The following is a 19980-nucleotide window of genomic DNA, read 5'->3' on the forward strand; positions in this document are numbered from 1 at the left end:
TAACCATTCAATTAACTGTCAGTCTTTATGTAATTCTTTCCATTATCTTTCCTCGCTGAGATGTCAATGCTATTGATCCATGGTTATTTGGATTTGATGGATCTTTCCCTTTTTGGTAGGAATAATCACAGCCTCTTTCCAATTTATGGTAGTTTCCCTATACTTCCCAAACGTTATTGTAGAAACTTAGCAACTTCTTTGAAAGTTTCTTTCAATTTCTTCCTCTTCTTAACCACCTTAATGTGTTAACATTATAGAACAAATGTAATCTTTATCATTAGTAAAGTAAAAGTAGCATCCATTCTATACTGTATCCTCACCCATCTTCAATACTGGATACTTCACTTTTCTTCCCCTTATACTCCTTATCATACTACACACATCTCCTTTAGGGGCTGATCTACACATTTGTCTTTTTGCTTTACATACAGTACACTTCCCAACCTCTGCTCAAGCTTGCTTATATATAATTAAATTCTGAAAATGAAAAAGTTCTTGTCAATATCATAAGAGCTTTATACTTTCTTTGTCTCATCTGTTCACCAGGGAACATCTTTTTATCATTCTTCCTTTAGTTTTGGATATTGAATGGTTTGCAGCCTCTAGTAATGTTACCCTGATCTTTTTATCTATCTTCTCAATGCCTTCATTTATTATAACTTTGTCCGCGTATTTAAATATTTTCCATTTAGCACTATGAAATACCCACTTCCCAATTATTTTTCCCTGATTCTTGTTCCTTTGCAATGATACATTACACAATATTGGAAAATGATCTGTTCCTACTGATGACTCTTCTAATACATCCCACTCACAAATGCCTGCTTAACTTCCAGTTATCAAGGTTACCTTCAATTTGCATTAGTTATTAAATCCCCTTCACATCCCCTTATCTAATAAATGTTGCAGATCCTCTCCCTACTCCGTCTCCCCTATCACATCTTACACCTTAACTATTTTAAAAAAAACAAGATTAGGTCTTAACCATATTTTCTGCACACAAATGATATCTGACTTACTTGGTAAATCATCTATGTACTAATACTAATAATAATGTTGGCCTGTAATTTAAACTGAGCAAAAGTCATCTTCCAGTCAATGTTGACAGTGCCCTCTGTTGGAATCAAGCTGAATAACAACATCTCTGTCCCTTGCTTAAAATGATGAGGTTCTGCTCAAGTTTAATGTCTCAAAAGGGACTGATCCTGGAGACAAACACACACAGAACTGTCCACCAGGAGTCAGTGTTTCCTCTCCCTTACACTGCTAACACACTGGTGGTCAATGTGCCTTGGATCTGGATCCACAGCATTACATATAGGCATAGTGTTGTGCTGCAACAATTTATTTATTTTTAGTTACGCCGGGCGCAGGAGCAGTGGGCAGCATTTATCTGTGCACATGGAGCAATAGGGATTGGATGCCTTGCTCATGGGCACCCAAGCCCCTGACTGTCTCTGGATTTTACCTGGTGACCCTCTGGTTACAAGCCCAATTTCTTTCCTCTTGGCTGTAGACTTAGCATCATGTTTGTGCAAGTTTAAGTCAACCCCCACAAATCATGCATTAGAGTTTGCAGTTTAACTGGGAAACGGGATACTTCTCTAAGCATTTTGAGTAAGGATGAACCATTACGATACTCAGTGTTGGCTTCAAATGGCTAGCACAAATGTGTTGTTAACAAATGTGTGGTTTGGGTTTGTGATATCTGTATCTGACATGAAAAAGTGATTTCATGTAACCACGGCTAAGAAAACCACATATTGCCAGTGGTAATAAATGATGAGCAAAGATCAGTGGCAGATGACATTCCCTCCCACAGTTGCCATGACAACCCATGCACGTATCAAAAGCAGGCAAGAGCCCATTCTCTGTACATCAAATGTGAGTGACATGGGGATGGGGGTGGGGATTGGCATAAGGGAATAAGGGTCACAGGCTTGATGCAGTTATTGAAATCAAAGGATTTGCAACTAAATATTAAGTCTATCTGTTCCAACACTTCTGCTCACATGAAAAATGTTGCATTCCGTTACAAATAATACTATCTCCAAAATTGTGTATCAGTTCCAGATGTAAATACCTGGCAGTAAAACCTGAAATGTTCATCGTTTGTCTCATGTTCATCTTTTGATGTCAAACTCAAATGTTTTCAGTCAATAGCAAAAATTAAGGAATTGGCCTCACTTTTTTAAATACTATAGGAGGGCACTGTAGCTCCTACTGTCACAGCAGCAATCATACATGTGATCAATGCTACAGTTAATCACCGTATCCTATTGTCCATACTCTCAAACATGGGCATCTCAGGAAAAGCACACTCCTGGTTCTAATCCTACCTCACTGGGCAGTCATTCAATGTGTCCTGGCTAGGTCACACATCTGTACCACTCAGCCTTGCACAGGGGTGCCCCAAGGCTCAGTGCTGGGGCCTCTCCTCTTTGCCATGTACACCACCTCGCTAGGCCAGATCATCCGCTCACATGGCTTCTCATATCACTGCTATGCTGATGATACCCAGCTGTATCTGTCATTCCCACCTGCCGGCCACACGGTCGCAGCACAAATCTCAGATTGTCTCTCTGACATATCTGCATGGATGAAAGCCCATCACCTCCAGCTAAACCTTTCCAAAACTGAACTGCTGGTCTTCCCAGACAAGTCAATGATACATCATAACATCTGCATTAATATCAGCTCCCTATATCTGGCTCCTTCCAAGATAGCAAGAAACGGGTGTCTTGATTGATGACCAGTTGACCTTTACAGATTATGTTGCCTCTGTCGCCCGGTCATGTCACTTTGCACTAGTCAATATAAGAAAAATCAGGCCATACCTAACCCAACCGGCTACCCAGCCCCTAGTATGGGCTTTAGTCATCTCCCGCCTCGACTACTGCAACGCCCTGCTAACACCCCCTCGGTTCATTGAGCTTATAGTTCTCAACGGGCCTGAAAATTACAACCCGACCCGACCCGTGGCTTTTAAAACCCGGACCCGATGTAACCCGACACATTAACATGAATTATCTGCCCGAACCCGGTCCGCAACCCAACGATTTTTTCTCATACACGTTTTAGTCCATTCATTCAAGCGCGGTGTTTTCTTTGTGGCGGGTGCCGGTGCTGCTGCCGACGACGAAGCACTCGTCTCCTGGCTCGCTTCACCTGGGCCCTCGGGTACCGGTTGCTGCGCAGCTGACAGGCGGGACTTGACATATTGTTGCACATGAGCATTGCACATAACCTGTAGAATTTCCATCAGAATCCAGCACCACTCCTTTCCAGACCTCTGATTTTCCCACTCCTGTAGTAGCGACGGTGAATTCACCTGCGGCAAGCAGGACCAAGCAGCACCAACTCCATCGCCTTCTCCAGGCTAAAGGCGTGCCCGCGGCGGTGTCAGGTCTGCCCCTCTTTACGGTGAACAGCAGCGATGATTAATTTTTTATTTTTTATTTTTCACTGAGCGGAAAAGATAAAGCCCGAGGTCCGACCCGAGTCATTTGCTTATATTTTCGACACAAACCCGCGTGTTTAAATTTAATAAAGAAATGTATTTTTTGGTCTGTTTTTCTGAGTAATTTATTTTTTGGTCTGTCTTTCTGAGTAATTTATTTTTTGGTCTGTTTTTTGGAGTAATTTCTCCAATTAGTTTAGATCGCATTTGAAACAACAAACGCAAAAAATGTTCGATTTATAACAACATGGACGACTTGTTTAGTTTAATCAAGTTTTACTTTGATCTGGGTTTAATCTGGGAGATAGTCCTGTCCTTAAGTCACATAGATGGTATTACCATTAGTTTGTCCACTACGCAGGCACCTGGGAACTTTGCGGTTGTTCAGAAGGAATGCTCATTCAAATCTGTTAGACATAGCAATGTTTCTCCATGATCAGTTGGAAAGATATGGCATGCTCCACAGATACAAGATGATGCATTTGAAATGCATTCAGGCTGGCTACATGGACGAGAAAGAAAGTCACTTGCAGGTTGGAGGTTCTCGCGAGACTTCTCGATAATTCAGGAAAAAATTACTCAGAAAAACAGAAAAAAATTTCAAAAAACAAACCAAAAAATTAATTACTCAGAAAAAACAGAGTTTATTTTTTCTTCAAATAATGCCATGCGCTTCCTTACTTTTGAAACATCTGCATTTCCATTCTATTTTTAAAAACATTTGGAAACTTTTGTCGTTCCTGTTCAGTTTTAAAAATGTTTTTGAAACTTTTTCTTTACCGTTGTTTTTTTTTTTTTTCTTTCATTAAGATTTGAAACTTTTGTTGTTTTCATTCTGTTTTTAAAGACTTGTTGAAACTTCTATTCTTTCCATTATATTTTTTATAACTTTTTGGAACTTCATTTGTTTCCAATTCTTTTTTTAAAAAAACTTTTGAAACTTCTCTTCTTTCCATAATATTTTTGAAAACTTTTTGGAAATTTCTGCATCATGCCCATTCTGTTTCTAAATAAGTTTTGAAACCTCTCTTCTATCAATCTAATTTTTTTTTTTTACTTTTTGAAACATCTGTTGTTTCCACTCTGTTTTTAAAACTTTTTTGTTGAGTTTGAGTTTTAAAGACTTTTTTTTTTTAACATATACGTTTCCATTCTTTTTTTGAAGACTTTTTGAAACGTCAGTTGTTTACATTCTGTTTTTTGCACTCCCTCACACCCCCCCTCCCCCCCTCTGGACCCCTGGCGGACTCCACCACTCAATCACTCTCTCACTCACTCACTCTCCCTCTGCACGCCAGCACTTTCGGGAAGAATAAAGTTGTTTTTTGTCGTCACAAGGACCTGAGCTCAGCCAGAGCCAAACCGTGGCCTTGCTGTAAGAACGGTTCGATTATGTGGAGGAAGAAACGGCCACTTTGGGAATCCTTGGCCTGTCTCATATATCTCGTGACGTTCGTCGATGCTTATCGATGTAAGTGTTTGGATTTTGCGGTTTACATTCTTGAAGCCACTGAGTTTGTTTCAGCTTTAGCTGTGTCCTAGTTGTTTTTCTCCCCTCGTTCAGCTTTCAGTCAGATTAGTGTAAAAGTTTGAAGGAGAGCAGAGTGAAGAAAAAAATGCTTGGACCAACATGAGCTGAGTATTACAACAACCACGACTCATTTCTGGGAAATAACGGTTTCGCAATGACCCCCTTTTTTTTTTAGGTCAATCCAGTGAAGAGTAATTAAACTTTGTTCATGTAGCTATTTGTCATCAGGACCATGCTGTGTTGTTAAAGTGAAGCTGTATCCTATCAGTCACAAATGACGTCAGTGTATAGTATTTTATATTTATTTTATTTTATTTTAAACTTTCACAAACAGCAAAGAGCCGTGTAAACAGTACAACAAAAACATTTTAGGACATTGCAGAGACTGCATTCTATGTTGGTCTATGTTTGGTTGTTCCACGATTATGACATTGTTTTTTGTTTGTTTGTTTAAAATGTTTTAATTCAATTAAAAAACTGATCTGTTTTGTCAATCGATTTAAAACAACAACAACTAATTAATCGCACATTTTTCTGTAATTAATCGCGAAAATAAACCTGAAGCTTATAACAGATATTTATTTATTTAAAATCATGGAATGAATGTAGAATTAACACAAAAAGTATATTTAAATTCAAAGACTTTAAACACAGTTTCTCTAATGTGAAGTACACATTTGGTAAACATGTTAATAAAAGAGAAACAGAGAAATACAAAAGAAAAAAGCACTACACGAATCAAAAGAAAAAAACAACGGACACAGATCCAAGTGGTGGGTGATCGATTAAAGATCAGACATGATGTTCTGATCAGGGGTGTGAAAGAGAGAGGGAGGGGGAGAGATACACACAGGGAGAGAGACACAGAGAGAGAGACAGACAGACAGAGGCACATGCAGGGAGAGAGACAGAGAAATACAACACACACAGAAAACACTAGTTGACACTGAAAGAGAGCACACAAACGCACATAAGTCAGGGAGGGCAAGAGAGAAAACAAACTCACATAGAGAAAAAGAGGGAGACACACACTTTAGTTTTATCCAACAAGCCGTCGGGTAACTTGTTGGACAAAACAAGACTGACCTGTAACCAGGATGGCACAGTTTGCCTGCACACGTGACCACGTCGCCACCGGAAGTAAACAAACAACGTTACCTGCGGTTTTTTTTTTTTTAATGCGTTAAATGATTTATCGCCAAAATTGCTGACAGCACTAATAAATATGTTTTGTTTTCTCCTATCTTTATTTTAGGATTAAACACTTACTTTTCATTGACAGTAGTTGGTAACTCCAAACACAAGACAAGAATGATAAGATCCACACACCAGTAATAAGTGTCATATTGAATTGTGTATGTGTTTCTGTGCGTCCCTCAGTCCTGAGCCACAGCTCAGCCTCCCAGTTCCTAAGCAGGCACAGGAGGGCCAACTCCATGTTTGAGGAGAGCAAGGAGGGCAACATGGAGCGGGAGTGCATCGAGGAGCTGTGCAACAGGGAGGAGGCCAGGGAGATCTTTGAGAATGATCCAGAAACAGTAAGTGATCTCACCAGACACTCATGATCTCACTAAGCTGACAGTAGAGCCCCAAAAACTGTTGAGTACATCTTTGTCCACTGTTAAAAGAGACTTTCAGGAAACCACCTGAAGAGACCCAATGTCACTTACTGACTAACTGACGACTATAGTCCTTATCAATGAATCTATCCATTGTTTTCACAGCTATCATCAAATTGTTGTTTAATCTATAAAATGTCAGGTTGTGATGAAAGTTGTAAAAAATGTTGATTCATGTTTCCTAAAAGTCCTTAAATGTTAAATGTCCTTCTTATGTCAAAAAGAATAATGTTGTGGACCTTAAACCAGAAGTTCCATAGTGCCAATGTTAACCTTGGACACATTATTTGAAGGTTGAAATCCTACATTGTGTCACCTAAATAATGTAAGAAGATCAATGTATGAACCATGAAACACATTTATTTTGCTGTAGGGAGTCAAATTAAAAACACTGAGTGTGTTTGGTTCATTCTCGGCCCCCAGATAGTGAATAGAATAAAAAAAGCAAAAAGGCCCAGCGAATGCCACCAAAACAGCAGCATCCTCCAATAACTTACTAATAAATATAATAACAAATGCTGGTTAAATGTCCCTATAAGCTGACTTCTTTAGATCTTCTATTTTTCCAAAATACAACAATATCTAATGTGCTTCTCACAGACAATTTAAGGATATCAGTTTAATTTTTTTTTCACTTAAATTATCATTAGAGCTACAGATCTAATGCTATATCTTCAAAACATTCAATGTTCTACCAGTAAAAATACATATTTTCTTTATTATATTATCTATTAGGATGGTATTAGTAACTGGAAGTCTCTGTAAAATGTATGCGTAAAAATGTGTAAATTGTTTGTGTTCTTTCCAGGAATACTTCTATCCCAAGTATGTTGGTAAGTGTGTAGCATGTATGATTTACGGTTTAACATGCTGTGATTTTGTTGGTTTTCTTTCTCTTACTGATGCAACTCTGTCTCTGCTGTAGTGTGTCTGGGTTCACATCGTGTCGGTATCAACAACCACCAATCAGATTCTGCCATTCCATCAGACCTTCGCACCTGTGTGAACGGTGACTTTACACAGGATTCTTATCTCTACATGGACATCAATATTACTGCATGATGTGATTACCTTAACTTAAATAAGCTCATACTTAGAATAAGCAACCAGATATAGATTAAGCTCAAGATATGCACACTAGTAATTGCATTATATTATCCCATTAGATGTTATAATAATTAAATTATGTTTACAATACTGTATCTTGTGACGCTGACATGAACATGGCACATTTTTCAGTGTTAGAGTAATACTTGAGTCAATTTTACACCACTTCCACTAAGGACCAGCTACAGTTGAACAGTGTTAAATCTAATTGTTTTGGTGAAAGTGAAGTAAATTTGACTCTTTTAGTGTTTTTTCAATTTAAATTAAAGACTGTTCAAGTTTTTGGTTCTCTGCTGAACTGCTCCTAAATTGATTCTTAGGTGTAAACACTGTAGAATTTACTATGTTCAACAGCTGCGAGCTACACATTTTAAGGGAAACATAGGAAACATCTATATGCAACATAGACAAAATTAGATAGGTACTGACTAGAAAAAAAACAATATGCTGTATACACTTAATACAGAGAGGAGAGAAGTATCTATCCATTTTGTGTAAAACAACAGGGGTGATGTAGTCTATGGAGTATTTTGTATTGTCTCTCTCTAAGTCTGTTACATGTAGATACAGATCTAACTAGCTTTAGAAAATGTGTATTTCATAGATGTGACTCAATCTGTATGTATTTGTATTTGCATGTACATGTAAACACGAATGGAGCTGTGTATTAGCAATTAATGCAAACATCAAAATTGAGAACAGAGATTAAGTTCAATTGGATTCTTGATGTCTGGGTAAACACAATCAATAATGATCACAATCAAACATGGCAATTTTCTCCTGGTAAATCACTGTTATTATCAGATGTCAACAGGACCCTGTTAATGTGTGTGTTAATATGTGTGTGTGTGTGTTGCATGGCAGAGATTAGTAACCAGTGCACACCGTTTCCATGCTACAAGGAGGGATCAGAGCGCTGTGTGGATGGTCAGGCCTCCTTCACATGTGTGTGTAGACCTGGCTGGAAGGGGCTGCGCTGCGAGGACGGTGAATCTTAACACATAATTTGGCATTATATACTGTCTGTTTTATTTGAACAAAGACGTCCTGTATGAATATTTTGTACTTAAATTGAGACTTTTATTATCAAACTGCTGACAACCTGTCATCATGTGTTGTGTTTACCTGGCAGACATCGATGAGTGTTTGGATCCGGAATTTCTAGCAGGATGTGATCAAAAATGTAACAATGTTCCTGGGAGTTTCCACTGCATGTGCGAAGTGGGCTACTACAGCAATAACAAAATCAACTGTGTGGGTAAGTCTTCATTCTTTTCACTTTGTGCAGACCAGCCGTAACAATGCAAAGATTAATTAATTTCAGTCACAGCAGGCTGTATTTTAACCGTCAGCTCCTGCCCTTCTGTGCTCTTGCATAGCCACACTCCCACTCTCTGAACGTGTGACAGACTGGACAGTATACTCACTGGCGATGCCTGCCCAAATAAAATGTTGTGCTTGTCTGTGTTTTTGTGTTGTGTATAAAACAACTTCACGACAGTTTCCTGCAGCCGTGGTATGACAACACTGCCCACGTTGAGGAGGTACTATAGTAATGGCAAATTAACCAAACTGCGTAGAGTCGAGCCGTGCCATGCCGAGCTGTGCTACAACTATATTGGGATCAGGAACATTGTTTGCACACAGGGTTTTCTTGGGTGTTTAAACAGTACATTATATGTGCCTGCATAGGTGAGTTCACAATGCACGTAAACTCTGCTTGTTACACACGCGTGCACTCTCATATTCCTCATCAGGTAAATACAGGTTGAATGTCCTTATCTTGTACAGTGCAATGATGTTGATGGGACACAGACCCAGTAGAAGGTGGAGGTAGAGGGTCCACCGCCCAAGGACCATCTACTCATTAGCGCAGCTGCCTCTTTCTGTGTGTAAAAGTGCACAGACACACAGGTGCCTCATTATTTATTCTTTTCTTTTTTTATTGGATTTTACATAATAGAAAAAATAGTTCTCCATACAATAGTCACTACAGATATAAATCAAACACACACCCCACAACAAAGTCGCCTTGGCACGGCACGGTTTAGGTTGCATCTCCACTACAAAAAAGTACCTACTCAACGTGGGCGGAGTCATCACTGCACGGCTGCGTGAAACTGTGGTGACTTCGTTTTACACGCGACACACACACACACGCACAAACAAGTGACTAGTGACCTGTAAAGCAGTTGTTCTCAGTGTAACTGAATCAAATCACTAGAATCAGTTAATTGAAAATATTTGTTCAGTACTTCCTCCATGACCAGAGCACAGACTCCATCTGACACAGTCACTGGACTGAAACACAGTGGCAGGGTCTGTGATGCAGCGGTGCTGTCCCTAAAAACACCTGGTAGACTCCTGGTAGTTGTTGGAGATTAGTTTTAACTAATCTCGGCACTGTTCGGCTTGATTTCTGTGTCGGACGTCTCTTCCTGTGACGGCACTCATCGCCAAAGTACCTACTCAGTCCGCTTGGAACTGCCAGAAGCTAACCCTGCTCTGGGAAACCTGGTACCTGCTACCAGGTTCTATGCTAGTGGAAACGCTACTTTAACTGTGCTGAGGTGAGGCGAGGCAAGCCAGTGGAAATACGCCAAAAGTGAAGGTGCTATCCAGCAAAGATGGGGGAAACAGGATTTCCGCAAGTGGAGCCCCAATAGAAAGTGGTTACAGGCCAAAGTGACGTCTAAATTGAATCCATATTTTAACACTCAAGGACCCCTATCACATTATTCATATAACCAGAAATAATTAATTAATTAACCCAATAGTTCAAATTCCTGATGTTTGTCGCACAATAATAGTAGAGATTAGTGTTTACACCCAGAGCTTTGGGCCTCTGTAAAAACTATGACTCCTAATGCCTTCTTTTTGTTCCAAATAAAATCTAGAACAACACTACTTTACGGAAAATTGAAAGAGGAAGGAAGATTGGAATGCATTGGAATAAATATAAAAAGCGTGGGGAAAATTTTCATTTTAATTGCATTGATTCTGGCAGATATAGAAAGATTTAGTAGGGACCATCGCTAAAATCCTGTTTAATTTTGGGGAGAAGAGAGAGAACATTTTCCATATACAGATTAATCATTGTTTTGGCAACATATACTCCAAGATACACAAAACCAGAATTTGTGATCTTAAATGGTAAATTTGGAAGTAAATGTTAATTTACCTCTCCATTAACAGTAAGCATTTCACTTTTGCTAAGATTTAGTTTATATCCAGAAAATCTACTAAATGCGCCCAGGACTGAGAGGGCAGCAGGGACAGAACGTGACAGATTAAATAAAAGCCACAGGAGATCATCTGCCTACAGCGCCACCTTCAGCTCTACACCTTAGTTATACCACAAATGACCAGATGACAGGATGAGACAGCAGGGCAATTGACAGAGGCTCCATCACAATTGCAAATAAGAGCGGACTAAAAGGGCGATGTAAACCAAAATATTCAGAATTTGTGCCATTTGTCCTGACCATATCTTAGGGAGAAGCATATAGTAACCTAACCCATGAAACAAATTCTCCCCCAAAACCAAATTATACTCAAAATTAAAAATAGATAATCCCACCCCACCTTGTCAAACGCCTGAGCTGTCAGAGCTTCTGGGAGAGCAATTGGATAAGGGTTTCTATTACGAATAAACCCAGTTTGTTCCAAAAATATAATTGAAGGTAGGACAAATTCTAAGTGCCTGGCTAGAAAAATTGGATAACTACTGTATTTCAAGTCAACACTCAACAGACTAATGGGACGATATGATCCATATGATAATGAGTCTTCTTCTTCTTTCTTTAAAAGCAGAGAGATACAAGTCTGGTTTAGGGTGTGGGGAACTAACTCTGTGAACATCTCTAATAGGTAGGGGGCCAGAATATTTTATAAATATAAATATCAAAATAAATATATAAATATATATATAAATAAATATAAATATTTATATTATAATATGGGCCTGAACTTTTACCACTTTGTAACGATTTAACTGAGGTGCCTCTTTCTGAAGCTAAATGATGAGATTACATGGCTCATATCGTCCTCCTCTTCATGAGTAAACTATTAAATTCTTAAGTGTAAAACACAATTATTTGTATCATACCTGTACATCATGTGAGTTTGTGCACTTGTACTTTATTGCGTTTACGCAAGTGATCCCGGAGAGGCTTCTCTTTTCTTTGTGAAGGGCTGGGGTGTGAAGTGAGAACCTGGCGCTAAATCACTCACAGACGACCTAATTCTGGGTCCGGGTTTCATGTGTAACAGAGCAGGTCACTTGCTGCGATCAGTTGAAAATCAGCAATATGGGAATGCACTGCAAGTCATGCTGCAGAATGACACTGGCGACCAATCTGATGCTTTCCTGATGGTATTGCTTAAAACCATGTAAACATCTGATGTAGCTAAAATATTCCATGCAACTGTATCTGATGAAGGCAGTAGATTATAAATGCTGAATTTGAGGCATTCTCCTCTTTTTATTATTATATTACCTCTGAAGCCAATGATAATTATACAATGTCTCACGTGACTGTTTGACCCATTGTATCTTTGCAGATAAGGATGAATGTCTAATGTTCCCCAGTATCTGTCGAGAACCGGCTAAATGTGTCAACACTCCTGGCATGTATGAATGTCGTTGCCCCCACGGATTTAAATATAACTTCACCTCCAAAACCTGCAATGGTGAGAATTAAGTTCATTTTTCCTGTTTGGCCCTCTAGAGTCTGATAGGTCACATGACTATCAAGATTTTCCGTGTTTGAAAATCCATCTGTTTTACAAATGCACATACATAAATCGATTTTCCTGTTGTTGCAGATGTCAACGAATGCGAGTTGAGTGTGTGTGATGGCACGTGTATAAACACAGTGGGCAGCTATGCGTGCTACTGTGATGGTCGTCAGGGTCTTCATTTGGTGGAAAGTAAACGATACTGTGAAAGAATCCCTGTGTGTGTGGACCTGTATGACCACAAACACTCAGAGATGCTTTACCTGGGGGAGGAGTTTTCAGGACTTCCTGTCATCTATCTGCTTTTCCGACTACCAGAGAACACAAAGTAAATACAGTACCCACACGTACACATGTAAACACCCTAACACAAACACACACACTATGAATGCCAATAAGTTCTTATGTAACTCCTCTATCTGATCTATTCTGACTTAAGAAATCATGAAGAAAGCAGGAGCACTTTTATATTACATATTGCACTTCACACACGTTGCGCCCACCTCCCTGTACCTGATGTACTGCACTTTACATTGGTGTTACCTCCCCTAACAAAATAAACAGCCCCAGCTCTTTGTAGCTGGCCGGTGCATGGGGGAAAGTCTTCCCGTGATTCAATAGATGCCTATACCCTCCTGGTTCCTGTTTGCCTGTGTGTTTTACCAGCAGAGGATCTGTTCACTGAGCCTGTGTATTGTTTATTGGCTCATGATTCACTGAACAAACCCATGAACTCATCATCAATTATGTGCTTTTGGTACTGCAATTGCTTCATATACTACCCTTTACAATCTGGTCAAACATGGACCCAGCACAGCTAACATCACCCCAGAATCAGTTTGAGAGGATTGAAAGTGTGATCATACACACGAGCAGTGAGTGGAGGAGATTGTGGCTCACGCCAGTCAAGCTGCGTGTGCTACTACAGAAGCTGCTGCGCACACCAGACAAGCTTTGGAGACCCAAGCCCAAGCCATTGCAGCTCTCTCTACCCAGATACAACAGCTGATCTGTCCTCCATAAATTCCAACCCCCACACCTGAACCTCCTGTTTCAGCTCTGCCACAGCCTGGTATGATCTCTGAGCCTGGGGTGGGGCTTGATGGACTGGCGGACTATATGATGATCTGGTTCCCTACCTTCTACCTGCAACACTCAATGGACTTATTGAGCACAATAAGTCCATTGAGCTGGACCTCCGCATCTGGTCCTGGAGAAGAGAAAGGAGACACAATGCCATTGATTGTCCTGCCACAGCTCATCACCCAAGCTTCCTGCCTGATTCTGACTCTTCACCTGCTATGCCTGTTCCTGTAGAGCCGGAGCCCATGCAGTTGGGCTGCACCAAGCTTACTCCAGAGGAGCGAGAGCGCTGTCGGAGGGGAACCTCTGTATGTAGTGTGGCCAAGCTGTACATTTCGTCTCCCACTGCCCATTAAAAGATCAGGCTTACCAGTGAATGAGGAAGTCCTGGTGAGTCACATGACAGCAAAATCTTTTTTCCTCAAGCTTGTGCCCCCTGTTCCAAGTCAAGCTCCTCCTCCCTGGTGGTTCACACACCCTGGCCGCTTTCATAAGTCATGAGTACTCCCCAAAAATGATACTCGAGTAAAGTATAGATCCCTCATAATTGTACTTAAGTACTGTACTCAAGTAAATGTACTCCGTTACTGTCCGGCTGTGATCATCTGACATTCCTCTGATTCTGGGTTAGGCTCGTCTCCTACTGGGGCAGGATTCTTCTTTGTGGGGAAGAAGGACAAGACCCTGCGTCCCTGCATTTATTACCAGGGGCTGAATGACACCACCATAAAAAAACGGTATCCTCTTTGTAAGAGAAAAACTTATTATTCTGCCTTCTCTAAAATTAGCAGCTTACATTCCCAAGTAAAAACTTAAACAACTCAGGACTGTGTCAGCCACAACTCTCTTATCACAAAGGCCTCAGTGTAGCACTGACACCGGTAAATTGTCTACAGAATGTGCCTCTTTATATTTTTGCTGTGCCTAACCTGACTGGGGCAGAGGACTGATAACTCAACTATGCAGTCCTCCCCAAGGTCAGCTACATGTATCAGCAGAGGAAGGTGCCAGGCATCTTGTCCTGACTTCTCTCCCCTCTCCCCCGTTTCTCCAAAACCCTTTAAATATTCTTACTGGGACTCACAGGCAGACTGAAGGAGGATGTCCAACTGTTAACATCTACTTGTTCATGTTCGGCATTGTCTGAGTTCTCCCTAGATCTGAGCTTCCAATAATGCTTTTCAACTAACTCTGACTCCAGAAACTACATCCTTTGTTGGCTCACCTAATAATCAAATCTCCGCAACACTCTTGACCTCCGTAATGCATACCACCTTGTCAGCGTTAGAGAGGGGGATGAGTGGAATTCTACTTTCAACACTACTACCGGACATTATGAATATTTGTTATGCCATTCAGCCTCATCAGTGTCCCAGCAGTCTTTTAGGCCTTGGTCAATGACATCAGCCATGTGCAGACTGTTCTGCAACGCCTTTTGGAGAACTCCCTTTTTGTGAAGGCCGAAAAGTGCAAGTTCCACACCCAGTCAAGCTCCAGAGTACCAGATGGGCCAGAAGGTTTGGCTCTCCACCCACAAGTCCAGCAAACTACGTCCCAGGTTATTAGGACCGTTCGCCATCGAGAAGGTCATCAGCCCTGCGGGGGGTGCACCCGACCTTCCATGCATCCGGGGTCAAGCCAGTCCCTGAGAGTCCACTGGTACCTGCTGCTCCGCCACTGCCTCCTCTTCGCCTCATTGATGGAGGAGTCAGTTACGCTGTGCACCGCATCATCCACTCCTGCGAACGTGGAAGATGTTTCCAGTACCTCATCGATTGGGAAGGCTACCGCCCAGAGGAGGGATCCTAGATCCCTGCTCAACACATTTTGGCCCGGCAGATCATTCAAGACTTTCACAAGCAGCATTGGACCAGCCCCCCCACAGCAACATTCTTGGCTCTTGTTGTAGGACACTTGCTGTTGGTCCTTCCACTGCACCAGATCTGGGAGAGGACTCCCTGTCTGAAGAGGAGGCAGTTTCCTTCGAGGAGGAGGATCCATCAGTTTCTTTGCCTCCCTCACAGCCCTCACAGTCCTCACAGTACATGGAGGTCTAGGATTCTCAAGAACAAACCCATGCACTCATCATCAATTTTGTGCTTTTGGTACTGCAATTGGGTTCATACACCACCCATTACACAAAATGACATGATATCATCAACTTAATACCATTAAAGCCTCTTGATAGAAATAAATCCCTGACAACCAAAGGCATTAAAAGCTGGATAATTTAATGGATTTTGGTGTGGTGAACATGATTATTAGGAAATGAACAACACAAGTACATTTAAACATAATTATCGTCAAACTACTGTGAAAACTTATATCTGTCTCTGGTCATTTTTAGGTTCGCAGCAGAGTTTGACTTCCGCACATTTGACCCAGAGGGAGTTATCCTGTATGCTGAGTCCTCGCCAGACTCTTGGTTTATGTTGGGACTAAGGCTCGGTTACATTGAGGTACAAATCAAAAACCAGCATACATCCAAGGTCATCCATGGAGGAAAAACTATAAACGATGGACAGTGGCATGTGGTAAGAATACACTGTTGTCAGTAATGTAGTCATGTACTCGTTTTGATGTTAAGTAGAGTCATGTTGTGGTAACTGTGTGGTCTACTGCTCAACTGTGTTAAAGCTGCTGTTAGTGAAATATTTTAGTCAAAATATGTGTATATAATTAGTAATAATTATTTTGTCAGTGACTTGGGTCTTTCAGGCTACATCCACACCACTATAAATTCTGCTTTGGATACACCTGCAGTCCACACTGCTCCCTCATTTTTCGAGCTCCGAAAATGTCTGTCTCCCTTTCAGATTGAAAACTCTGGGGCTATGCTTTCGTCTGGATGGGTAGCAATGTACACCTTCGGAAAACATTCACTTCTTTGTTTGTTCTTATTGGTCAAATTTTCAGTTTCACCTCATCATTTGTTTCCTAACAAATTCTTTTCACCACTATCATTTCTTATTGGTACTTAAAAGTAATTGAATCAGTTGCTATTGGGTTTGTTGATTTCTTAAAGATGTTTCACCTCTCATCCAAGAGGCCTCTTGAGTCAAAAGTTTGTGGTGAAACAGCGTATCTTAATGACAAGTTGTTTAGGTGCCGTTCACATGAAAATTGCTGGTAAACTGCTTAAGTTTTTTTTATTGTGTTGGCATTTTATCCACATTTTGTGAAAGCTTTGATTGTATGATAAACATGCAGATATCGGTGGATGAACTCGAGAGAAGCATCAGTGTGAAAATCAGCAAAGAAGCTGTGATGAGCATCAACACCCCTGAGAGTCTCTTTACTTCAGTAAATGGAAAACTGGTGACCAAGGTCTACATTGCTGGACTGCCCAACCGCACTAACAACCTCATCTTACCTGTAAGCTAAATAACTTCACCCATGTTGGTTTTTCTTGTCTGTCACCACAGGAGGAAAAAACTGTACTTCATATCAGAAGTTTCCTTACTGTATGTTTCCATATGTGTGTCAGATCAACCCTCGACTTGATGGCTGCATCAGAGGTTGGAACTTGATGAATCAGGGAGCATCTGGAGTGAATGAGATCATCCAAGAGAAGAAGAGTAAACATTGTTTTGTCAATGTGGAACGAGGATCTTTCTTCACTGGGGGAGGACTGGCACACTTTAACATTGACTACAGTAAGTTCAGTTGCAATTTATTGATCACAAGACTGATATTATACTATTTAAAAGTTTTACAAATTCAAGACTTTTTACAAACATTTTTGAATGTCCATTTATTAGTGCTTCTAAGTCAATGCGTTTTTGTTACTGCTCATTTTCCCTCTTTGCAGACATGTCTAGTGTAAATGAATGTTAATACTGTAGATATGAACACAAGTTTGCCAGTACCGTGTGTTTCCAGCCTGTTAAAATAAAAAACAGGCTACAAATAAAATGTGTATTGTGTGTGTGTGCTTAATAAGGAGATTCTGAGAGCTGGACTGTGGATGTCAGGATGACTATACGTCCATCCAGCAGCACTGGTGTCCTCTTTGCCCTGGTCTACAACAATACAGTTCCCTTGTCAGTTGCTGTGGTAACAAAGGGAGAAGGAGATGCTGTAAGTTCTTTAAAGCTTTTATTCTCTCATGTACCTGCATGACTTTACTCATACACATGAAAAAAACTTTTATTGATGCCCCTTCGTCCAGGATCTGCAAGTGTTCCTGAATGACATCTCCGTGGCAAGACTGGACTCGCTGATGCTGTGTTACCCCGAGCGGTTGACACTGCAGCTGAATGTGACTTCCACAGGAATCCAAATCTTGGCCAACTCCTCTACTGTTACTTACATTGCAACCGATGTCCTGCAGGAGGCGCTGGCACACCTCAACACCACCATGCAGAACCCCGTCAGTACATGTATTGGTGGGATACCAGGTTAGTCAGATGTTGTTAGTTTGTCACTGAAGTGAATATGTGATTCTGCATAATAATGCAGGTTCTCTGCTGCACCTATTTTTACATAATATTCAAATTATATTACATTTTTTAATTAATATTTCAATACCTTTTAACTTAATATGTGGTTGTTCTGTCCACTGGGCCATGCATTGGACACTGGCGACCTGCAGGTGCCTCTTGATGGCGTTAATATAATTAGCCACGTTGTCCGTGGTGATGGAGAGCACTGACTCACGACTCACGTTTTACTCTCCCGAGTGTGTCACCGATGCATCTGGCAACGTTTTTGGCTGTGTAGCTTGTCTGAGCTTTGGTCATTCCCTTTCCTCGTCTATAAAGTGTGCAGTGACCGTCACATATACCTCCGTGGCAACTCTGTCGCTGATGGTCATGCAGCTAGAAACCGTGTACTTTGGCTCAAGCTCTTGGATGAAGTCTTTGAAACCGGACCCCTGCGAGATGTTAGTCGGTCTCATGTCTTTGCAAATAAAATTGGTGCGTAATAGCATTTTGATGGGCCAATCTAAACCCTGCGATGTGGAGGGAGCCAGGTACACCCTGGACAGGTCACATTGAAGACTTTACTTATTAGACAAAAAATAAACTGTGTTGCCCAGTGTTAATATAGCGATGGTGGCTACATATAAATCAACATGGGTGCTGATTAGAGTCAGCTGTATGGAGGACCAAATTTGCCATAATTAAAAATAAATAACTGCATCCTTGCGCAAGGCACCACACACACCACATTGCTCCTGACAGCTGTGCTGTCAGCGTGTGAATGTGTAGATGCGCTATATGACTGTGTGAGTGAATGCGTGTGAATGGCTAAATGGAAAAACTGTTGTGTAAAGCAGCTTTAAGTAGTCATCAAGACAAGAAAAGCACTATATAAATACAGACTATTGACCGTAAATAAGCTAAAAATGAATAAATATGCCCACGAAATGATTTATTTATTTACCTAGTTATTCATATACCCTTCAACTCATTTATTTCCCTTTCAGGTATCAGTTATCTCTAGGCAATGTGAGCATGATGCTAGGTTTTTTCTGTGTAATAGGTCTACTTTTAAAGTTTTGCAGTGGGTTGAATATGCTTAGCTTAAAAATAGTGTAATGAGGGTATCAAGAAAAATCAGAAATAACAGAAAAGAATAGTTTCAGAAAAATAAATGTCATTAATTTACGTTTTAATACCCACATTTTTTCTTTGTTATTGTATTTATTTTTTGATTTATTTCTAATTCTGGCAGTTATGGTTATAGATACTGCTGAGGGGGCAGTCTCCTGTCCTGAATAAAGATTGCGAAAACCACCTCTGAATATGGTTTCTGTGATCAAGATGAGAGGACATGATCAGATGCCCCAGGTCAAACGTTAATACCAGTTCTGAATGGATATTTTTTGTCATTCTTTTTTCAGACGATGTTCCATTACCTGCCACGCCTGTGACAGCGTTTTACCACGGCTGCATGGAAATCACTGTCAATGACTGGCAGCTGGACTTTGATGGGGCTGTTAGCAAACATAACAGTATTAAGTCTCATTCCTGTCCTCCTGTCTCTGCTCCCGAGAGTTTCCATCACACCAGCACAGGAAGTGACTATCATTAACAGAAGCAATCCTACATGAGCCACTTTTTGGGATATTTTTGAAAAATAAATAAATAATAATATTATTATTATTAGTATTACTATTATTATTATTATTATTATTATTATCATTGTTGTTGTTATAATTATTATAATTATTATTATTATTATCAATAATAATAATAATAATAATACTAATAATAAGAATAAATAATAATAAATAATTTACGTTTGCCATAAACTGAAAACATTTGGGTTTGACATCAAAAGAAGTATATGAGACAAAAGATGAACATTTCAGCTTTTACCTCCACTGTGTTTCACAGATGAGCTTGTATGTTTGGGATCATGAGCAGATCATTTCTTCACCAAACTTTAGCCTTTCCATTACTTTGGTAAAAGTTAATCTTTGTCTCATCAGT

General features: G+C 40.3%; 1 protein-coding gene across 1 annotated transcript; it reads left to right on the plus strand.

The window, feature by feature from the left end:
* The first annotated feature begins 4700 nt into the window (after nt 1-4700).
* On the plus strand, nt 4701-19650 carry pros1 (protein S). Its single transcript, XM_058629395.1, has 14 exons — nt 4701-4931; nt 6372-6529; nt 7419-7443; nt 7536-7619; nt 8582-8704; nt 8850-8975; nt 12281-12409; nt 12545-12785; nt 15888-16074; nt 16751-16915; nt 17028-17196; nt 17484-17620; nt 17712-17940; nt 19389-19650. The coding sequence occupies exons 1-14, from the start codon at nt 4853-4855 to the stop codon at nt 19577-19579; spliced, it is 2043 nt and encodes a 680-aa protein (XP_058485378.1). The 5' UTR covers nt 4701-4852; the 3' UTR covers nt 19580-19650.
* The last annotated feature ends 330 nt before the right edge of the window (nt 19651-19980 follow it).

This window comes from Solea solea, chromosome 5, assembly GCF_958295425.1.
Source record: "Solea solea chromosome 5, fSolSol10.1, whole genome shotgun sequence".
Lineage (NCBI taxonomy): Eukaryota > Metazoa > Chordata > Actinopteri > Pleuronectiformes > Soleidae > Solea > Solea solea.